This window comes from Salvelinus namaycush, chromosome 16 (genome assembly GCF_016432855.1).
Source record: "Salvelinus namaycush isolate Seneca chromosome 16, SaNama_1.0, whole genome shotgun sequence".
NCBI classification, from domain to species: domain Eukaryota; kingdom Metazoa; phylum Chordata; class Actinopteri; order Salmoniformes; family Salmonidae; genus Salvelinus; species Salvelinus namaycush.
In genome coordinates this window covers 7,450,943-7,473,023 of record NC_052322.1, presented here as the reverse complement: position 1 = coordinate 7,473,023, position 22,081 = coordinate 7,450,943, and the positions used below count along the sequence as shown (strand labels likewise).

General features: G+C 44.4%; 1 protein-coding gene across 1 annotated transcript in view; it reads right to left on the bottom strand.

The window, feature by feature from the left end:
• Positions 1–4,294: 4,294 nt before the first annotated feature.
• LOC120060868 (agrin-like) overlaps positions 4,295–22,081 on the bottom strand; it is a 376,729-nt gene continuing 358,942 nt past the window's right edge. The window contains exons 34-36 of the mRNA XM_039010276.1: positions 11,318–11,542; positions 10,464–10,567; positions 4,295–4,532 (exon numbers count right to left, since the gene is read on the bottom strand). Coding sequence (XP_038866204.1) covers positions 4,363–4,532; positions 10,464–10,567; positions 11,318–11,542 — 499 coding nt within the window. The 3' untranslated portion in view covers positions 4,295–4,362. The remainder of the gene's footprint in view (positions 4,533–10,463; positions 10,568–11,317; positions 11,543–22,081) is intronic.

Genomic DNA, 22,081 nt, shown 5'->3' with positions numbered 1-22,081 from the left:
CCTGGTTCCTCTCTAGGTTTCTTCCTAGGTTCTGACTTTTCTAGGGAGTTTTTCCTAGCCACCGTGCTTCTACACCTGCATTGCTTGCTGTTGGGGTTTTAGGCTGGGTTTCTGTACAGCACTTTGAGATATCAGCTGATGTAAGAAGGGCTATATAAATACATTTGATTTGAATATGCCGTGGAAATGTTTGAGGTTGAGTTTACTAACAGAATGTTGAGCATGTATAGAGAGGACACTGTTGTGCAGAGCAAGGCTGGGTCCAAATACTTTGAAATGGTTTCCTTTACCCATTTCCACTGTCCTTCCCTCACTCATAGTTTAACTGATAGATCCACTAAAATGGAATTAGCAGATTTATTGCTATGTGACATCCAGGTTGCCATTGACAGAAAGGTGCTTGGTGGCGGAGAACGAGAGGTGCAAGACAGACAAATGATTCATCCAGATCCAGACCATTAGTTGGTGTAATGGGATACTCTAAATGAATTAGGAAACGTAAGGCTTTTCACACTACTGAGCCGAATCGATCCGAGCCAAACCAAGCTGCTTTAAGCTGGCCGGCCTGGTTAAGCGTCCACCCTAGTTGCTGGAACCATTACAATCATGCTCTGTTTGGTTTGGGTAAACAGTCGGCTGTCGTCATGATAAAAGAGCCCATGGGATGGGGTGACTGTGTATGCCGACTGAAGCTCAGTGTTCAGCAGCGTAGAACGGTCCCATAGAACCAGGCCAAGACCTCTCTCCTCTCTCTCTGTCCCGATGTGATTGGTTCCAGGCTGATATTTTCAACCTGAGACTCAAGAGTCCTCTGGTCCAAAATAAAGTCCCAGAAAAATAAACAAAAGGGATAGAGAGAGTCTGATAGCAGGACAGCTAGGTCCTTGTTACAGCCAGAAAAATAGAGCCTTTATTGCAGCCAACCCTGGCCTAGCTAGAAATCCCCCCTCCCAAAGAGAAAAGAGCCCTCTTATCCGAGCTCGGATAATTTCATCATTACTTCACATTGGACCGCAGAAATCAAACACAGTGAGTTTTTATTTTTGCAGTTATGTCAGGAGAAAGGCTCATGGATGAAATTGCTTTTTTCCCCCACACATCTCCAGGCTAGCCGCCTCTCCTCTGCTGCTCAGGATATCTACTGAAGGCCCGGCATTGTTGCATAATTCATAAATCTCCTTTGACCTTTGTAAAGATAATAATTTAATAATGTATTCACTGTTAAAAATAACAAATCTTGAAATGTGCTTAGCTGGCTGGAGGCTTTACACTCTGATGCCAGTCCAAAAGCCCACATGAGTTGAACTCAGAATAATAATGAGAATGGCATTGCTGCCTGCCTGTCCATCTAATTTTCGCACATGTTGACATTCCAACTTTACATTAGTCCTGAACTCATAGTTATCTGTGGAGGTACTCGTATGTTGGAATGTGTGCCCTCCTACACAAGCTCTTATCCAGCTATGGCTTGAATTGTAAAGGCCGCAGTTCATTCTGCACAAATGTATATTTATATAATTCAACCATCCAAGAGTAAAACTACATAAGGTTGGTTAGGAATCAGTAACACTTTAATAAGCACGAGTAAAACATGTTGTTATTGACATACCGTGTACAGTAAGCGTCAATCAATGTTTAGCTAGTGCTTATAATGCCGTTATGCATTGCTTATGAAGGTGTTTTGCTTATGAAGGCGTTAAGTAATCCTGATGTTGTTTTGACGGAAGGAGATGGATTCCACGGAGACAGGCGACAGAGGCAGGTCTGTTTGACATTTTATTTCATGGTGGTAGGAACAAAAGACAAAGGTAATAAAGTTAGTAACGGTCAGGTCATGCCACTCTTACTCGGTGCACGGCCCTTCAGGAGCGTCCCAATCAAACAGCAGTTTAGAGGCCAGTCGATAGGGGAATCCACATGAAGACATAAATAAGGAACAGAAAATAGATTCAAACAGTAAATAGTATATTTTCTGTAAAAGCCAGAGGCAGACATTTTTTAGGCTCTCCGATGACTTGTAATGAGCATTATTATGAATATAATTATTATATATTAATTTACACGATGGGGATGAGGCTAGTATGCTGGCTAAAATAAGAGCACAGAACAGTATGGACAATGACTTTGTCAACTGGTAAGCCGTTGACCTGTTTTAAGGCAATTCATAGACAGTTTCAACTACCCCGCCATTAGATTGTGCCCGTCTAACTCTTGAGCCAGTGTCACTTCTGAGTGTCAATAACACAGGACATATTCCACAACTACTGGAATAGGTCCAATTCAACAGTAATACAACATAGAAATGCAGTGGTGTAGACCATACATATGCACACACGGTTACTGGTCTTAGCTTTGGAAACTAGTCCTTGATTTGACTCAAAAGCCATATGCTTCAATGCTCTTCCCCTCCCCTTTCCTTCCCCATTGACATGGGGAACATAATTATTGTGTGTCGTGAATAGACAAGTCAGGCTTCTTGGTTCCAGTGTATAGTACTAAAAACATAACCTCCACAGTTTTGCACAATGCTAAATTTACACGTACAAAATGGTGGTTAGAGGAAGAGGAGAGATATCATACCAGGTGGGCAATGGGACCCTTCAATGCTCAGTCATGGAATGTTCAGTCATCAATGAATGTTTGTTTCAGAAGGGGAAAATATGACGTGAACAATATTGTCAAGTATCTTCTATATCAAAACAGAGTGGGTTTATGTCAGTCATTGCAGTTTTTGGATGTTACAGAATTCATCTTAATACAAACCCATGTATTAGTATGTTTATTTTCAATTATGCAATTATTATGCAGTTTTCTTTCTTTAAATTTTGCTGCCCAATATCCCAACTTATCACATTATCCCCTTTCCAACAGCAAAAGGTTCAAATCTGTCGTTCTGCCCCTGAACAAGGCAGTTAACCCACTGTTCCTTGGCCGTCATTGAAAATAAGAATTTGTTCTTAACTGACTTGCCTAGTTAAATAAATAAAGGTAAAAAAAGAGATGGACCACTCTACTTTAATGCAAGAGTATAAACCAGTTTTCATTTCAATTTGAGAAACATTTTTTACTCTGAAGTTTGAAAGATTGAAGGATTTCATTGATGACTGAACATTCCATGACTGAGCATTGAAGGGTCCCATTGCCCACCTGGTATGATATCTCTCCTCTTCCTCTAGCTGTGTCCTCTATTTAGCCTTATCTTACAGCTCCTCCATCAGGCCAGTTCTGGTAAAAACAACAACTTGTTCTGTTACACCATTTTCAAAAAAGAACCCAGCCAAATGAAATAGTTCTACAAGCTCAGTGAAATCAGGTGAGAGTAAAATAATCCACTTGACCGCTGTCACGTTCGCCTCAGAAAATGAAAAGACATTCGCGGAGCAAAAACAAAACAAAATCAACACGGCAGAAACTGCATGCAACTAGTGGTCATTGTTAGCTTTACCGATTGTAAAACAGAATATGCACAATACATGAGAAGCACAATACATGAGAAGAGAACCAATCTTACATATTCACAGTCTCAGGTATTTATATACTCTATATTTATTACATTTATTGACGTAAATTATTATTACATTTCTTGATTGATGTTCTGAAATTATGATATGTAAGTTGTTCTGGAATGCAGGGCACTTTGTCTTTGTTCAAAAAGGAGACTCAGTCATTGATTCAGAGCCAACAGAGCACTTGCGCTGTATGAGGAGTTTGATCAGGCGAAACTCATTCTTAACTAATATGGAATACACTTGTGTCCTATCAGGGGCAAGCAGAGGGTTCTATGATACCAGAGTTGTGTTCATGAGGCACCAATAAGACACGCTTGTTTTCGTTGCAAAATGTTGTAAAACGTTTTGTAACAGTGTGCTCTAATGAACATGACACAGGTGACTGCAGTATGTCTCTACTGCATTTGCCTCACACGGGAATGTTTGTATGTAGAGTTAGGGTTATGTCTATAGGCTGTGTTGGGTGGTAGTGACTGATATGACACCAAGACAAGGCAATAATAGAGAGGACCAATGTGGTTCACCAGTGTTCAAGTCATGAGCGATAGGGAGGTTTTGTTCGCGTTTGTTTGAAAATAACAAATACAATTAATACAACTTTCGCCTTGTCTTGCGACGCCACACAAATGTACGCATATACGCAAGGTATTTACACCGGCATTTCAGGAGGGGATAATGAACGAACGGGAGGCGTAGATAAAAAAAAAAAAAATACAGTATATAAAAACAAAATAAAACAAATTAAAACAATGTATTATTTTTTTCCAATATAAAAAGCGATGACAATTATACAAAAATAGAACTTAATTACAGCATTAGACATGTAGTTTATGAAGGGGGTGGTTTAGCCAGGCTATTTTTTGGCCTCAGCGGCGGAACAGTGTAATATTTTGGGGCTATTGAGGGCGTCCTCCACCAGGTGAAGCTCCATGCCGTCCACCACCACGTTCTTTACACAGCCAACGAAGCCCGTGCTGTAAGCCTTAGGCAGCCTGGGGGCCACCATCAACTCCTTCAAGCCACCTGGAGACAGAGAACGAGAGAGGGAAAGTGAGAGGGAGGGAAAGAGAGGGGGAGGGAAAGAGAGGGGGAGGAAAAGAGGGGAAGAGAAAGAGGGCGATTTAGAACACAGTGTCTGAGGTGCATGGCCAGACACACAACAAATGCATGCACCCCCACACTCCCACAGATTGAGGTCACATCCTTGCATCTCCCACAAAGCAGCCTGTGTCCTGCCACAAAGGATAACAAACTGCTGTAAAGTACTGTGTGATGTTGACACTGGCAGTAGATGATGAGAAAGAGACATGTAGCTCTGGTGAACAGGAACGAACTGCATATCAAACAGGTGGTCCTTTCTGGAGGCCTGCTCTAGCAGTACAGTCACTAGAAATCACCTCTCTCATTCACTCCAAGGGGAGCCCGTCTTCTGATAATTCCCCTGGATTTATCTTTCTCTCTCGTTTTCTGTCTCTCATTCTCTATCAAACACTTTCACACACTCTTTGTCTATATCTCTTTCCCTCTCAAAGACACAATTTTCCACTTATTCCCTCTCTCTTCCCTCTCCTGCTTTTGTCCCTGTTAAATCTGCTGCGCCGAGTTGGCCATTCTGTCAAGCTCTTTCCCCCCTTCTCTCTGTCCCCTCTAATCGAATTGCGTGCCTCTGAATCGGGGATCGACAGGGCTAATTTTATGCGAGTAAAAGATTAATTAATGATGAGCAGTGAAAGAGGAAGATTTGAAAGCGAGGAGCTGCTTGATGTGAGGCCTGCTGAAAGGATAATGTATTCTAGCTGTGGGGCGTGCTCGGCACCTGTTTGGATCCGCAGCGGTGTGTGTGTGTGTGTGTGTGTGTGTGTGTGTGTGTGTGTGTGCGCGCACGCGTGTGTGAGAAAGAGAGGGATTATGTGTGTGTGCGCGCGTGCGTGTGAGAAAGAGAGGGATTATGTGTGTGTGTCATGTGTTCTTCTACCTGCTGGCTCTCCTAACTCAAAACACCCACACACACCTTCCCAACACCTTACACGACCTAATGCATTTCAAGGGAAAAAAAATTCTACCAGCGCCATTTCCCCAGAATATTCTATCTTTCAGCGTGTGCTACTTCAAAAGCCATTTCGCTGAGCGAAGTTCAGGTCAAATGGAACTCAAAAAGATAACAGGCTTCTTCGGTCGTTTCAAATTCCAGAGAAAAGAAAACTTTTGACTTTCGTCAGATTGCTTTTCATTTCTCAAATCAATACCGGAATAGAGTTGGACACTCTTTCCAGACAGTCATCTTACATTTCTGACCAATTCTTTTCATGCCAGCGAGTTTCTCTCACATCCATTGCAATGCATACTGAGCGCATTCCTCATTCCTGGCACACTTCTACCATTGTTACAGACAGAAATGTACTATGTGCGTCAGATTTCAGGTTAACCCGATACGTTGCTCAACAGTACCTCGGTCACTAGTCCATGTCCTTTAAATCAAATCAAATGTTATTTGTCACATACACATGGTTAGCAGATGCTAATGCGAGTGTAGCAAAATGCTTGCGCTTCTAGTTCCGACAATGCAGTAATAACCAACGAGTAATCTAACCTAACAATTCCACAACAGCTACCTTATACACACAAGTGTAAAGGGATGAAGAATATGTACATAAAGATATATGAATGAGTGATGGTACAGAACGGCATCGGCAAGATGCAGTAGCTGGTATCGAGTACAGTATATACATATGAGATGAGTAATGTAGGGTATGTAAACATTATTGTCACGTTCCTGACCTGTTTTCTGTTATTTTTGTATGTGTTTAGTTGGTCAGGGCGTGAGTTGGGGTGGGCATTCTATGTTTTGTGTTTCTATGTTTTGGTCATTGGTAATTAGCCTTATATGGTTCTCAATCAGGGACAGGTGTTTGACGTTTCCTCTGATTGAGAACCATATAAAGGTAGGCTGTTCACACTGTTTGTTTGTGGGTGGTTGTCTTCCGTGTCTGTGCACCACACGGGACTGTTTCGTTTATTCGTTCGTTTGTGTCGTCTGTACCTGTTCATGCGTTCTTCGTGTATATGTAAGTTCTCATAGTTCAGGTCTGTCTACGTTCGTTTGATATTTTGTAGTTTGTTGAAGTGTTTTCGGTTTTCGTCTTTACTTTAATAAACATGTATATGTCAAACTATCACGCTGCGCTTTGGTCCAATCCCTACTCCTCCTCTTCTTCTGAAGAGGAGGAGGACGACCGTTACAATTATATTAAGTGGCATTGTTTAAAGTGGCTAGTGATACATGTATTACATAAAGATGGCAAGATGTAGTAGGTGGTATAGAGTACAGTATATACATATGAGATGAGTAATGTAGGGTATGTAAACATTACATTAAGTGGCATTGTTTAAAGTGGCTAGTGATACATGTATTACATAAAGATGGCAAGATGTAGTAGGTGGTATCGAGTACAGTATATACATATGAGATGCGTAATGTAGGGTATGTAAACATTATATTAAGTGCATTGTTTAAAGTGGCTAGTGATACATTTATTATATTTATGGCAGCAGCCACTCAATGTTAGTGGTGGCTGTTTAACAGTCTGATGGCCTTGAGATAGAAGCTGTTTCAGTCTCTTGGTCCCTGCTTTGATGCACCTGTACTGACCTCGCCTTCTGGATGGTAGCGGGGTGAACAGGCAGTGGCTCGGGTGGTTGTTGTCCTTGATGATCTTTATGGCCTTCCTGTGACATCGGGTGGTGTAGGTGTCCTGGAGGGCTGGTAGTTTGCCCCCGGTGATGCGTTGTGCAGACCTCACCACCCTCTGGAGAGCCTTACGGTTGTGGGCGGAGCAGATGCCGTACCAGGCGGTGATACAGCCCGACAGGATGCTCTCGATTGTGCATCTGTAAAAGTTTGTGAGTGCTTTTGGTGACAAGCCGAATTTCTTCAGCCTCCTGAGGTTGAAGAGGCGCTGCTGCGCCTTCTTCACAACGCTGTCTGTGTGGGTGGACCAATTCAGTTTGTCCGTGATGTGTACGCCGAGGAACTTAAAACTTTCTACCCTCTCCACTACTGTCCCGTCGATGTGGATAGGAGGGTGCTCCCTCTGCTGTTTCCTGAAGTCCACGATCATCTCCTTTGTTTTGTTGACGTTGAGTGTGAGGTTCTTTTCCTGACACCACACTCCGAGGGCCCTCACCTCCTCCCTGTAGGCCGTCTCGTCGTAGTTGGTAATCAAGCCTACCACTGTAGTGTTGTCTGCAAACTTGATGATTGAGTTGGAGGCGTGCATGGCCACGCAGTCGTGGGTGAACAGGGAGTACAGGAGAGGGCTCAGAACGCACCCTTGTGGGACCCCAGTGTTGAGGATCAGCGGGGTGGAGATGTTGTTACCTACCCTCACCACCTGGGGGCGGCCCGTCAGGAAGTCCAGTACCACCCAGTTGCACAGGGCGGGGTCGAGACCCAGGGTCTCGAGCTTGATGATGAGTTTGGAGGGTACTATGGTGTTAAATGCTGAGCTGTAGTCGATGAACAGCATTCTCACATAGGTATTCCTCTTGTCCAGATGGGTTAGGGCAGTGTGCAGTGTGGTTGAGATTGCATCGTCTGTGGACCTATTGGGGCGGTAAGCAAATTGGAGTGGGTCTAGGGTGCCAGGTAGGGTGGAGATGATATGGTCCTTGACTAGTTTCTCAAAGCACTTCACGATGACGGAAGTGAGTGCTACGGGGCGGTAGTCGTTTAGCTCAGTTTCCTTAGCTTTCTTGGGAACAGGAACAATGGTGGCCCTCTTGAAGCATGTGGGAACAGCAGACTGGGATAAGGATTGATTGAATATGTCCGCCTTGCGAGCATTAACATGTTTAAATGTTTTACTCACATCGGCTGCAGTGGAAGAGTCCGCAGGTTTTGGTAGCGGGCTGTGTCAGTGGCACTGTATTTTCCTCAAAGCGAGCAAAGAAGTTGTTTAGTCTGTCTGGGAGCAAGACATCCTGGTCCGCGACGGGGCTGGTTTCTTTTTGTAATCCGTGATTGACTGTAGAACCTTGAACATTTTTAGGGCCTTCCTCTGACACCGCCTGGTATAGTGTGTTTGGGCAGTGTTTGGCGCGCTACATTTTTTCTGGCTTTTGGCCAAGTGGGATGCTACCGTCCCACATATCCCAGAGAGGTTAACAAGAAATTTGTGGAGTGGTTGAAAAACGAGTTTTAATGACTCCAACCTAAGTTTATGTAAACTTTCGACTTCAACTGTATCTATTTTTTACTTAACACTTCGTTTCCTTAAAACTGCATTGTTGGTTAACTTCTCTGGGATATGTGGGACGGTAGCGTCCCACTTGGTCAAAAGCCAGAAAAAATGTAGCGCGCCAAATTCAAATATATTACTATAAAAATCTATATTTCATGAAATCACACATGAAAGACACCAAATTAAAGCTACACATGTTGTGAATCCAGCCAACATGTCTGATTTCAAAAAGGATTTACGGCGAAAGCACACCAAACGATTATGTTAGCTCAGTACATAGCCACAGAAAAACACAGCCATTTTCCGAGCAAAAGATAGTAGTCACAAAAAGCAGAAATAGAGATAAAATGAATCACTAACCTTTGATGATCTTCATCAGATGACACTCATAGGACAACATGTTACACAATACATTTATGTTTTGTTCGATAATGTGCATATTTATATCCACAAATCTCGGTTTACATTGGCGCCATGTTCAGAAATGCCTCCAAAATATCCGGAGAAATTGCAGAGAGCCACGTCAATTAACAGAAATACTCATCATAAACTTTGATGAAAGATACATGTTTTACATAGAATTAAAGATACACTTGTTCTTAATGCAACCGCTGTGTCAGATTTAAAAAAAACTTTATGTAAAAAGCACACCATGCAATAATCTGAGACGGCGCTCAAAAATAACAACATTTCTCCGCCATGTTGGAGTCAACATAAATACGAAATTACATCATAAACATTCCCTTACCTTTGATCATCTTCATCAGAATGCACTCCCAGGAATCCTAGTTCCACAATAAATCGTTGTTTTGTTCGATAATGTCCATTACTTATGTCTAAGTAGCTACTTTTGCTAGCATGTTTAGTGCACATGTCCAAACGCTCGCGCAGATGCAGGCGAACTCGGATGAGAACTTCAAAAAGTTATATAACAGGTCGAATAAACTGGTCAAACTAAGTAGAGAATCAATCTTCAGGATGTTGTTATCATATATATCCAATAACGTTCCAACTGGAGCATTCCTTCGTGTCTGTAGAAGTTATGGAACGCAAGGTGATATCATGAGGAAAGCGCATGACCAGGACCTGGCATTCTGCCAGACCAATGACTCATTCACCTCCCATCCGGCCCCACATCACACTAGAGGCTTCATTCCACGTTCTACAGACTGTTGACATCTAGTGGAAGGCGCAGGAAGTGCAAACAGATCCATATCTTACAGGGAATTGAATAGGCGATGAGTTGAACGTTGACCAGTCTCAGAATTCTCACTTCCTGTTTGGATTTTTTCTCAGGTTTTTGCCTGCCATATGAGTTCTGTTATACTCACAGACATCATTCAAACAGTTTTAGAAACGTCAGAGTGTTTTATATCCAATAGTAATAATATGCATATATTAGCATCTGGGACAGAGTAGGAGGCAGTTCACTATGGGCACGCAATTCATCCAAAAGTGAAAATGCTGCCCCCTATTTCAAAGAAGTTAAGGGCTTGTAAGTAAGCATTTCACTGTAAGGTCTACACCTGTTGTATGTGGCGCATGTGACAAATAAACATTTATTTGATTTGTCTGTCTGTCTGTCTATCGTGTGTCTGCATGTGTGCATTCCCATCTGGGTGTGTGTATGTTTGTACATCTGTGTCTGCCTCCGTGTGTCTGTTTCACTGTGTGTTAACCCTAAGACCTGTTGCAGGCTTATTAGTCCACCTACCCAACCAGAGAGCTCCGTCTGTGTCCAGCTGAGTGGCTGCCAGGGGCGACGATCCCGTGACTGCTGCCTCGTTGCCCACCTGGAGAGATCCGTCCCTAAGTGCTCTGAGAGAGGGGGGTGGGGAGGGAGAGAGGCAGAAAGGTGGAAGGTAGAGGGAGAGATGAGAAAGAGGGAGTTGTTTACAGCCTGTCTGGGTATTGTCCTCAATTTCACTTCAACTGGCTTGTAGTAAAAATTGAGAGAAATCAAGTCTGATGACTATGTGCTTAGCAGTTGATTGAGCGAAGGGGGAGAGAGTGGGTGCGTCCAAAATGGCACCCTATTCCCTATATTTTGCACTACGTTTCACCAGAGCCTGTATGAGCCATCGTCAAAAGTAGTCCATTGTATAGGGAATAGGGTGCCATTTCAGATGCAGACAGTCACCCAACAGTTTGTTGGAGGCATCGCTGTCATTCCCAATGAGCTGAAATGTGACCAACCTCCATGGTTTTAAAGGTATCAAGTCTTCACTATGTGGAAGGATGACGCGGGTTTGGAGATATGTCAGATAGCATTCATAACCCCGCGTTTAAATGCTGTGGCATGAAAGCTAACCCAAAGCTAGATTGTCGGTTTGCTTACAAGCTGAGTGAAATTGAAGGCAAATATGAAAACAACACACTCTGTATGCCGAACACTACGATGAACATTTCATGACTTCCTTTCCACTGTTTGGTCCTTTTCTATCATAAAATGATCACTAATATAAATATTCACTTAGGGCTAAATCCTAACTTCCACCTAAATCAAAAGTTAGTCAAGTTGAAGTCAGGATTTGCTCCTGTTCAATGTCACGTTCGCCATCGCCTTACCTGCTGGCCTTAATGCAGATCCAACTGTTAGTGTTGACGCGCACCGTCGAGCGAAGCACCACAGGCTTGGATCCCAGGTCATAGGTCATCTGCACGCGGCCATCCACAATGGCCAGGGCGATATAGTCAGAGCGCTCCACGCCCTTTCCGCTCCACAGCACCAGGCCCTGTGTGGCCTCCGTCTTGATGCTCAGCTCAAATTTGTTCACCAGCAGGGCCTTCTCACTGCAGGGCAGGGGGAGGGAGGAGGAGATTAGAATGACTTATGTTATTGAAGAGCAGAGTAAGTGAGGTGATTGTGAACTGGGAAGTAGTCCACGTTTGCATACCGGCTGTGTTGCTTGTACGTATGAACCCCAGAGAGGTGATTCCAGGTTGATAGTGACGGGCTGGATTCTAAATGGTAACCAGTGATGGCTGTGTCCTAATACACTTCACTGGCTTCCTAATTTCTTGTCTAGCTTCCTTCATGACAACTGATCTGAAAGCACTTGAGTGGGTCATGTGAGAAACCTTATGAGGCAGAGAAGATGACAGTGGAAGGAAGATTGCATAAAGACAGCGACGATGTTTACACTTTGTCCTGTATCTCTCTCTCGCTCTCTCTCTCCTTGGCTAACTGTGCAGTAGCTCACCTCTGTTCTTCCTGTTAGGTGGTGGTGGAGGCGGGGGACTGAGGCAGGATGCTGGCGGGTTCGGCGCAAGCTGTCTAATGTGCTGTTTGATCTCAGTCTCTGGAGTGCCAGTGCTACGGGGGAGTCAGGGAGCTGGGGAGAGGGGTGGAGACTGGGACATCCTGGGCCTTCCTATGGGGAGCGCTGCATGTCACTGCCACAGCTGTCTCTACTCTGTGAGAGTGGGGCTGCTGCTCAGAGCCTAACTGGAGCTGGTGTGGTGGTTTGCACACGCTCACACACATACGCGCACACACACGTCCATGCATGCCCCCCTACACACAAAGGCATACATACACACAAGCACACATCCATGTACGCACACATGCACACACACACGCACACACACACACACACACAGCTCCATTTGGTACAGACCTCAAACAAAAAGACTCCTGAAGGGATGCTATTTTTAAACAGCTCCTTTATTCACCATTGTTCCCTTCAAGAGATGGATATCAAGAGAATCATACCTTTGTTTTGGTGTATGTGTTTGTGTGTGTGGTGTGTGTGTCACTAATCGGAATCTCTGTAATGTACTGTGAAGTCGACAAGGTTCAACTACTTTCATAGTTTTGAAAAGGATCGTAAAAAAAGAAAAAAAAGACAAACAGGCAAAGCACACAGAACAGAGAGCACACAACACAAAACACAGATCACACAAGACAGACATGACATGTACACGACACAAGTCTGCTCAGCAAACAGACAGAGTCTTATGGGAGCACAGGGGGTTATCCACAAAGGGCAGGAGGAGAGGAGAAAAGGAAGAAAAGAGAAAATGACTCTTGACTACGTATAAATCGGTCCACTTTAAATAAAGTTTGATTTGATCCTCTCATCGGGCCGGCCAAAAATGGTGCTACTGCTGATTGAGCTAACGGTGGTGAAGAGACTGAACGGATTGTTTAAACGGAATAATTACTTGAAGGCTTTTCATTTAGTTTCTGTTCAGGTATGGCCAACCGACCTTGACGCATGTTTAGTATTCGACCCAGCAGAGAGGAAGGAGTGCAACGTTTCTACATTTGGATTTGAGATTTTCTGAAGCATAACTAATCTTTCTAAAAAAACACCAATTCAATTCACTGAAGCACAAATGCACAAAACAGAATGACTAATGAATTTAGAGTCATAGAAATCCTTTTGACACAAACGGTCAGTAGCAAAACACATACAATATTTGGACTCCTTTCCCCTTGCCTTAACCCCACAGTACCCAGGGCCCCAAATAAATCACATGCTGTGTCTAAAATTGCACCCCATTCACTAGAAAGTACACTACTTTTGAACAGAGACCTATGGGGGCCCCGATATATAGGAAATAGTTGCCATTTTAGACAAAGCCTTAGTGCTACGCACCAGACTTCTGTGTGCAACAGCCTGGGTATGAGTTTCAATAAATCCTCAACAGGATGGATTTTCAGAAATAATAAGGTCCTCAGACTAAGGATATATTATACTGTATTTATACTATACTGACTAGTCTTGGACTCCTGGCTGCATAATACATTTCCACAAAGAAGGGACAAAGTTTGAATTGAATTGAATTAAGAATTTTATGTGAAACAAGGCAGTATACTTACTGGATTTGATTAATAAATCAATATTATGGAGTAGCGTCTTCTATGCTTCTTTTATTCCTTATTGCTAAACTTGTAAGGAAAACATTGCATAGAGATTGCAAGGCTGGATGGCTCGTTTGGCTGCTAGGGCTGGATGTGATTGGGGACTGAACTATGCTGTCTTCGGGTGCGATTACAACAGCTTATGGGGATCCAGATAAACAAATAAATAAGTTGAGCCCTATAATACTGTCTCTATACGTGTCCCAGTATATAGAGAAGTCTGGCCCTCCAATAATTTCTCTATGGGGCTGTTATGGGAATTTTATGAATAATGACTAAATGATGTATACATTTAACGTAGAATTATAACTAACAGAATTATATCCTGTCTGATGAAGAATGTTTGTCCATAAGAAAGAGGGACTGTTGGTAGGCAAGGAACTGTGGCAGACAACTTGTGACCACTGTGAAACTGATAACAGGGATGGAAGTCTCTCCACCCAGGGAGGGGAGAGACCTTGGGCTTGTAGTAGATTGTTTAACAGGTGGCGGACAATGTATGAGAAGAAGACTTGTGAACTATGTTGCCATTGTATCTGAGAGGAGGAGGAACGTTTATGACGAAATGTGAGGTATATAGACCAATGTACCGGAAATGATAAGGGGAACGTTCCCGTAAATAAACATTTGACTATTGTAGACTGGGCCTCTGTTTTTATTTCTATCAGTATCCTACAAATCCTGATATAGCAGACTGAGTAATTTAATTTAATTGGTTAAAGAACATGAGAACTTAATTCTCCTAACAGGGGCCCAGTGTACAGAGTAGTGTGGCCCTATTATACTTCTCTAAATGGGGCCGAGAGTATTGAAGTGTGGCTCTCCAATACTGTTTCTATGGCGCACTTTCTGACCCTTGAGTAGCGAGAAGATAGGCTGCGACCTGCAGGTGGTTGTGTCGGGGTGGGGTGCAGAAGTATGGGGAGGCAGCATGCTAGCGACTGGTTGGACAGCGCTGGCTCCAGGACACTCACCTCTGTTCCGACGGGTTCTCCAGTGACTCAGGACTTTAAGGGAGCAGGGGAGAGAATGGAAGGGCATGCAATAAGCGGAAGAAGGGAGGTGGAAGGAGGACCCACGAGGAACCTTACAGGGTGACGTATTGTACAGCATCGTCCAGCATAGACAAGTGCCTCAGTGATCAAGGAGATGTGTTAAACAGAGTAAGTTGTTGCCCGAGAGATGGGAAAACATGTCTAGCTACCTTCCATGGTATACACTAGCATACTAGCCAATGCATTACTACATCCTAGGTAGTATGAACACAGGAAATAGAACACATTATGAGTTTGGCTCTGGAGCTGTGATCACAGAATCATGGCTCTCTCTGGATATACAGTTCCCGTCCATACAGCCAGCTGGGTTCTCAGTACATCGTGCAGACAGGAATAAAGAACTCTCCGGGAAGAAGAAAGGCAGAGGTGTATGTTTCATGATTAACTACTCATGGTGTGATTGTGGGAACATACAGGAACTCAAGTCCTTTTGTTCACCCGACCTAGAATACCTCACAATCAAATGCCGACCGCATTACCTCAGAGCATTTTCTTCGGTTATCGTCACAGCCGTGTATATTCCCCCTCTAGCCGATACACGACAGCTCTCAAGGAACTACACTGGACCTTGTGCAAACTGGAAACTGCATATCATGGGGGACATTTATCATAGCTGGGAACTTTAATAAAACAAATCTGAGGAAAACACTACCGAAGTTCTATCAACACATTGCTTGCAGTACTCGCGATTCAAAAACTCGACCATTGTTACTCTCCCTTCCAGGGTGGCTACAAGGCTCTCCCCACACCTCCCTTCGGCAAATCAGATCACAACTCCATTTTGCTCCTCCCTCCCCATAAGCAGAAACAGGAAATACCTGTCCTAAGGTTTATTCAATGCTGGTCTGACCAAGACACAGTGACTGAGTTAATCAAGAAGTGTATCGGGGATGTTGTTCCCACTGTGACCACTGCATTTAACCACAGCAAGGTGACTGGGAATATGGTAGGGTATAAACAGTCCAGCTATGTCCTCTGTAAGACAATCAAACACGCAAAACGTCAGTACAGAGACAAAGTGGAGTTGCAATACAACGGCTCAGACATGACATGTATGTGGCAGGGACTCCATACAATCACGGATTATAAAGAGAAAACCAGCCACATCGCGGACAGCATGTTAACCCTTGAAAGGCTGCCGGCCCAGACGGCATCCCAAGCAGCATCCTTAGAGCATGCGCAGACCTGCTAGCTGGAGTGTTTACGGACATATTCAATCTCTTCCTATCTCAGTCTGCTATCCCCACTTGCTTCAAGATGTCCACCATTGCTCCTGTACCCAAAAAAGCGAAGGTAACTGAACTAAATGACTATCGCCCCATAGCACTCACTTCTGTCATCATAAAGTGCTTTGAGAGACTAGTCAAGGATGATATCACCTTCACCGACAGCCTAGACCCACTACAATTTACATACTGCCCCAATAGCTTCACGGATGATGCCATCGCACTACACACTGCCCAATCCCCTCTTACCTAATGTATGTAAGAATACTGATAATTGACTACAGCTCATCCTTCAACACCATAGTATCCTCCAAGCTTATCATTAAGCTCGGGGTCCTGGGTCTGAACCCCGCCCTGTGCAACTGGATCCTGGACTTCCTGACAGGCCGCCCCCCCAGGTGGTGAAGGTAGGCAACAACACCTCCACTACGCTGAACCTCAACACAGGGGCCCCACAAAGGTGCGTCCTCAGCACCATTCTGTGCTCCCTGTTTACCCATGACTGCGTGGCCACGCACGCCTCCAACTCAACAATCAAGTTTGCAGGCGACACAAAAGTGGTAGGCCTGATTACCAGAAAAGACGAGACGGACTACAGGGAGGAGCTGGCCCTGGTGGAGTGGTGCCAGGAAAAGTGGAATTCTGGAGATGTGATATTTTAGTTTTTATATACTCCGGACTCCGACATTGCTCGTCCAAATATTTATTGTGTTTCTTAATTTTCTTATTTTACTTTTAGATTTCTGTGTACTGTTGTGCATTGTTAGATACTACTGAACTGTTGGAGCTAGGAACACAAGCATTTTGCTACACCCACAATAACATCTGCTAAACGTGTATGCGACCAATACAATTTGATTTGATCAGAGACACTGTAGCCCCACTGTAATCCTGGTCCAGGAGCAGCAAAGCAACACAATGAGGTCCTCAGGACCACAACCACACCACCACTGGGACTCTTAAGGGGAGAGCTGGGCAACAATGTAATGATTTTATGATTTATTCGCTAAACCATTTTTATTTTGGGGATAATAACATTTTCCACTACCATTACTGAGTCTGATGACAGTGCTGTGTGTGTGGTGGCCATTATCAACTTCCTTGAGTGAAGGAAGCACCAAATGAGAAAAATTGGGAAATCGACAAAAATGGGGTCAAATATTGTATTACCAGAGACAGGGCCCTATATGATTGGTTGCTCCAATAATGGGGCGTGAGGAAATTGACCCAAGCTTTCAGAAGGGGAATGAAGACCGATCTAGGCTACAGTAAATAGTAACAGCATCATTAGCCCAGGGTGATACAGCTCTGGTCTGTGTGTTGTAATAACATTGCTATAACATTCCTCTGAGGAATGAATTGATCAATTACTTAGTTCATTTATGAATCTCTGTTAAACACCAGATCATGTTGAATCGATGACACTCGCTCGGAGAGATTGGGCTGGCTCTGGTTTGGACCATATTCGCGCCCCTCGCTCTTACAGGAAGTGACAACTATTAAAGCTCCTCTGGCCAGTCCGGCTCGAAGGACCATGATTATCACTAACGCAGGGTTGCCCAAACTCCAAGGGGTGCACGTTTATTTTTTTGCATAGCACGACAAAGCTGATTCAAATAATCAACTAATCATAAAGCTTTGATCATTTTAATTTGGGAAATGCTGTCCTAACGGATATTGATACCCGCTGCCACATAGTTAGGGCTGGTCTCAAAGACGCCTCGATTTGAAGTCTTTCTTTGTCTCGCCCTGGCCATAGAGAGGTTTTTAATCTCTATTTTGGTTAGGTCAGGAGCAAGCAGCGTGGTCAGGAGGACTGGACCTGGGAGGAAATCCTAGACGGGAAAGTACACTGGAGGCAGGCCGGGGATATCGCCATCCGAAGGAGGAGATAGAAGCAGCGAGAGCAGAACGGCAACGCTACGAGGAGTTGAGACAACAACGGAAGCCCGAGAGGCAGCTCCCAAATTTTTTTTGGGGGGGGGGGCACACGGGGGATTTGGCGGAGTCAGGGTTTAGACCTGAGCCAACTCCCCGTGCTTACCGCGGGGAGCGTGTGACCGGTCAGGCACCGTGTTATGCGGTGATGCGCACGGTGTCTCCAGTGCGCATTCACAGCCCGGTGCGCTCTGTTCCAGCTTCCCGCAGTGCCGTGCTAGAGTGGGCATTCAGCCAGGACGGATTGTGCCGGCTCAGCGCTCCTGGTCTCCGGTGCGTGCGTCTCTTCGGCCCAGGATATCCTGCGCCAGCTCTACGCACGGTATCCCCAGTTCGCCAGCACAACCCAGTGCGGCCTGTTCCAGCTCCCCGCACTTGCCATGCTACAGGTGGTATTCAGCCAGGACGCGTTGTGCAAGGTCTACGCTTCAGACCTCCAGTGCGCATCCACGGCCCAGTATATCCTGCACCGACTCTACACACTATGCCTCCAGTGCGCCTTCATAGCCCAGTGCGTCCTGGGCCAGCTCTCCACACTCACCGAGCTAAAGTGGGTATCCAGCCAGGATGCGTTGTGGCAGCTCCACGTACCAGGCTTCCAGTACGTCTCAGTCCGGTGAGACCTGTTCCGGCTCCACGTACGAAGCCTCCAGCGACGATCCATGGCCCGGAACCTCCAGCGACGATTCATGGCCCGGAGCCTCCAGCGACGGTCCCCGGTCCGGAGCCTCCAGCGACGGTCCCCGGTCCGGAGCCTCCGGCGACGGTCCCCGGTCCGGAGCCTCCGGCGATGATCGGTGGTCTGGTTCCTCCGGCAATGATCTGCGGCCCGGTTCCTCCAGTGAAGGTCCATGCACCAGGGCTGCCACCAAAGCGCAGGGATCTGCGGGCGGAGGTGGGTCTACATCCCGCACCGGAGCCGCCGCCGTGAATGGATGCCCACCCGGACCCTCCCCTTTAGAGTCAGGTTTTGCGGCCGGAGTCCGCACCTTTGGGGGGGGGGGGTACTGTCACGCCCTGGCCATAGAGAGGTTTTTATTCTCTATTTTGGTTAGGTCAGGGTGTGACTAGGGTGGGCATTCTAGTTTCCTTATTTCTATGTTAGTGTGGTTCCCAATCAGAGGCAGCTGTCTATCGATGTCTCTGATTGGGTATCATATATAAGTTGTCATTTTCCGTTTGGGTTTTGTGGGATGTTGTTTTCTGTTTAGTGTTTTTTCCTGACAGAACTGTGCCCTTTCGTTTTCACCTTTTGTCATTTTGTTTGATTGTTTTTTGAACATTAAATCATGAAGACTTTCCACGCTGTGCTTTGGTCTCATTCCGACAACAGCCGTTACATTTTGGAAAATAATTTTAAAAACATGAGACAACTCCTTAACATGTCAGCCTTCCTTTTTCTCCGCATCCAACTCAATAAATATTCATAATTGCAGTTAGAGATTGAATTAAGTGTGAATGACAGGGGCTTAAATGTGGATATCGAATTCTCTGGTGAATAAGCTTGGCATAATTCAACCTAAAACCAACTTCCCCGTTTAGTTTTTTAATCAAATCTTTTAAGAGGTTACTTACCAAGCTAATGCCAGCAAAAAGTAAACTAACAACAAAGTAAGATCTAAGTGTTGCCCTGGAGGAGGCAGTAAAATAACTGATGCAACAAAACTGAGGAAGGGGGAATTTCTTTGTACACTACCTTGCAGTTAACCCTTTACACTTGTGGGAATTGGCCTATATGGACATGGATAAATTGACATGTTTCTTAGAAAAAGAAAAAAAAGAAAAAAAAGCTGAAATAAATAATTCTCTCTACAATTATTCTGACATTTCAGTCTTAAAATAAAGTGGTGATCCTACCTGACCAAAGACAGGGAATTGTTACTAGGATTAAATGTCAGGAATTGTGAAAAACTGAGTTGAAATGTATTTGGCTAAGGTGTATGTAAACTTCTGACTTCAACTGTACGTTACAGCCTTGATCTAAACGGAATTAAATTGTGTTTTCCCCTCATCAATTTACACAAAATACCCTTCAAGCAAAAACAGGTTTTTTGAAATTATTGTACTTTACTCAGCACTTCGTTGAAGCACTTTTGGTAGCGGTTACAGACTTCTTGGGTATGACGCTACAAGCTTGGCACATCTGTATTTGGGGAGTTTCTCCCATGCTTCTCTACAGATCCTCTCAAGCTGTCAGGTTGGATGGGGAGTATTGCTGCACAGCTATTTTCAGGTCTCTCCAGAGATGTTCGATCGGGATCAAGACCGGCTCTGGCTGAACCACTCAAAGACATTCAGAGACTTGTCCCGAAGCATTGTCTTGGCTGTGTGCTTAGGGTCATTGTCCTGTTGGAAGGTGAACGCTCTGGAGCAGATTTTCATCAAGGATCTCTCTGATCTCTCTGTACTCGATCCTGACTAGTCTCCCAGTCCCTGCTGCTGAAAAACATCCCCACAGCATTACGCTGCCAACACCTTGCTTCGCAGTAGGGATGGTGCCAAGTTTCCTCCAGATGTGACGCTTGACATTCAGGCCAAAGAGTTTAATCTTGGTTTCATCAGACCAGAGATTCTTGTTTCTCATGGTCTGAGAGTCCTTTAGGTGCTTTTTGGCAAACTCCAAGCGGACTGTCATGTGCCTTTCACTGAGGAGTGAGTGGCTTCCGTCTGGCCACTCTACCATAAAGGCCTGATTGGTGGGGTGCTGCAGAGATGGTTGTCCTTCTAGAAGGTTCTCCCATCTCCAAAGAGGAACACTGTCAGAGTGACCATTGGTTACTTGGTCACCTCCCTGACCAAGGCCATTCTCCCCCGATTGCTCAGTTTGGTCGGATGTCCAGTTCTAGAAAGAGTCTTTGTGGTTCCAAAGTTATTCTATTTAAGAATGATGGAGGCCACTGTGTTCTTGGGGACCTTCAATGCTGCAAAAATTTTTTTTTTTACCCTTCCCCAGATCTGTGCCTCAACACAATACTGTCTCGGAGCTCTACGGACAATTCCTTTGACCTCATGGCTTGGTTTTGGCTCTGACATGCAATGTCAACTGTGTGACCTTATATAGACAGGTGTGTGCCTTTCCAAACCATGTCCAATCAATTGAATTTACCACAGGTGGACTCCAAATCAAGTTGTTGAAACATCTCAAGGATGATCAATGGAAACAGGATGCACCTGAGCTCAATTTCGGGTCTCATTGCAAAGGGTCTGAATACTTCTGTAAATAAGGTATTTCAGTTTTGTATTTTTATACATTTGCAAAAATGTCAAAAAACCTGTTGGTGCTTTGTCATTATGGGGTATTGTGTGTAGATTGCTGAGGGAAAAAAATATTTAATCAATTTTCGAATAAGGTTGTAACGTAACAAAATGTGGTAAAAGGGAAGGGGTCTGAATACTGGGTCAGGTGGGCATCTGACAGCTTGTTCTATTGCTAACTTAACTAGTTAAGTCATAAAATATGATCTTACAGTGTTAGGCTTTCACAGGGTAATTCAGAGAAACAATTGTAATTGTAATCGTAATTGTGGTGCGCATAGAAAGAAGTAACGCGTGAGGTGAGTACGCAGCAATTTTTTAGAGACAAATAGACAAATATAGGTTCATTCTGTTCAGAACAACCTAGGGTATGACGCCATGCCATCTTGTAACTGTACATCAAACATCGTGATCATAAACGTTGACACTGTAGATGACATGAGTTTTATGGCAATGCATAGTGCACATTTTGACTCACAGGTGTTTGGCTTGCTTGTATGACATCAAAGTGGTATTTATTATAATCCTCAGTGTCTCATCTTTCAAAGCACATCGAGTCCTCTTAATTTACAGCATTTTCCTCACTCAGACAACTACAAATTTGCAAAAGTTGCCCAATTAGCGACAGGGATGGGAGCACTTTATTGAAGCTTGCGGTGCTCAAGTTCATAATGGCTGTCAGGCACAAAACCCATACAGCGCTGTGAAGTGCAGAACTCTGACGTAATTTACAGCATTTTACCACTGCGTTCCAATTTAGGCACTTATTAGTGCCAAAATCTGCCATTTTCAACCCGTAGATGGGTATGAGTGTAAAGGGTTAAGACGGGGTCGCTTTCATTTCAACATGACGGTTAAAACCATCCAATTTAAGGTGCATTTTTCTGGTTCTGGCGAAACCATGCGTACAATATAGCACCTTCTTTAACTCTTTGCTATGAGCTTGAACACAATGCATCTGGTACACATGCAGTCATGCGTTCATTTA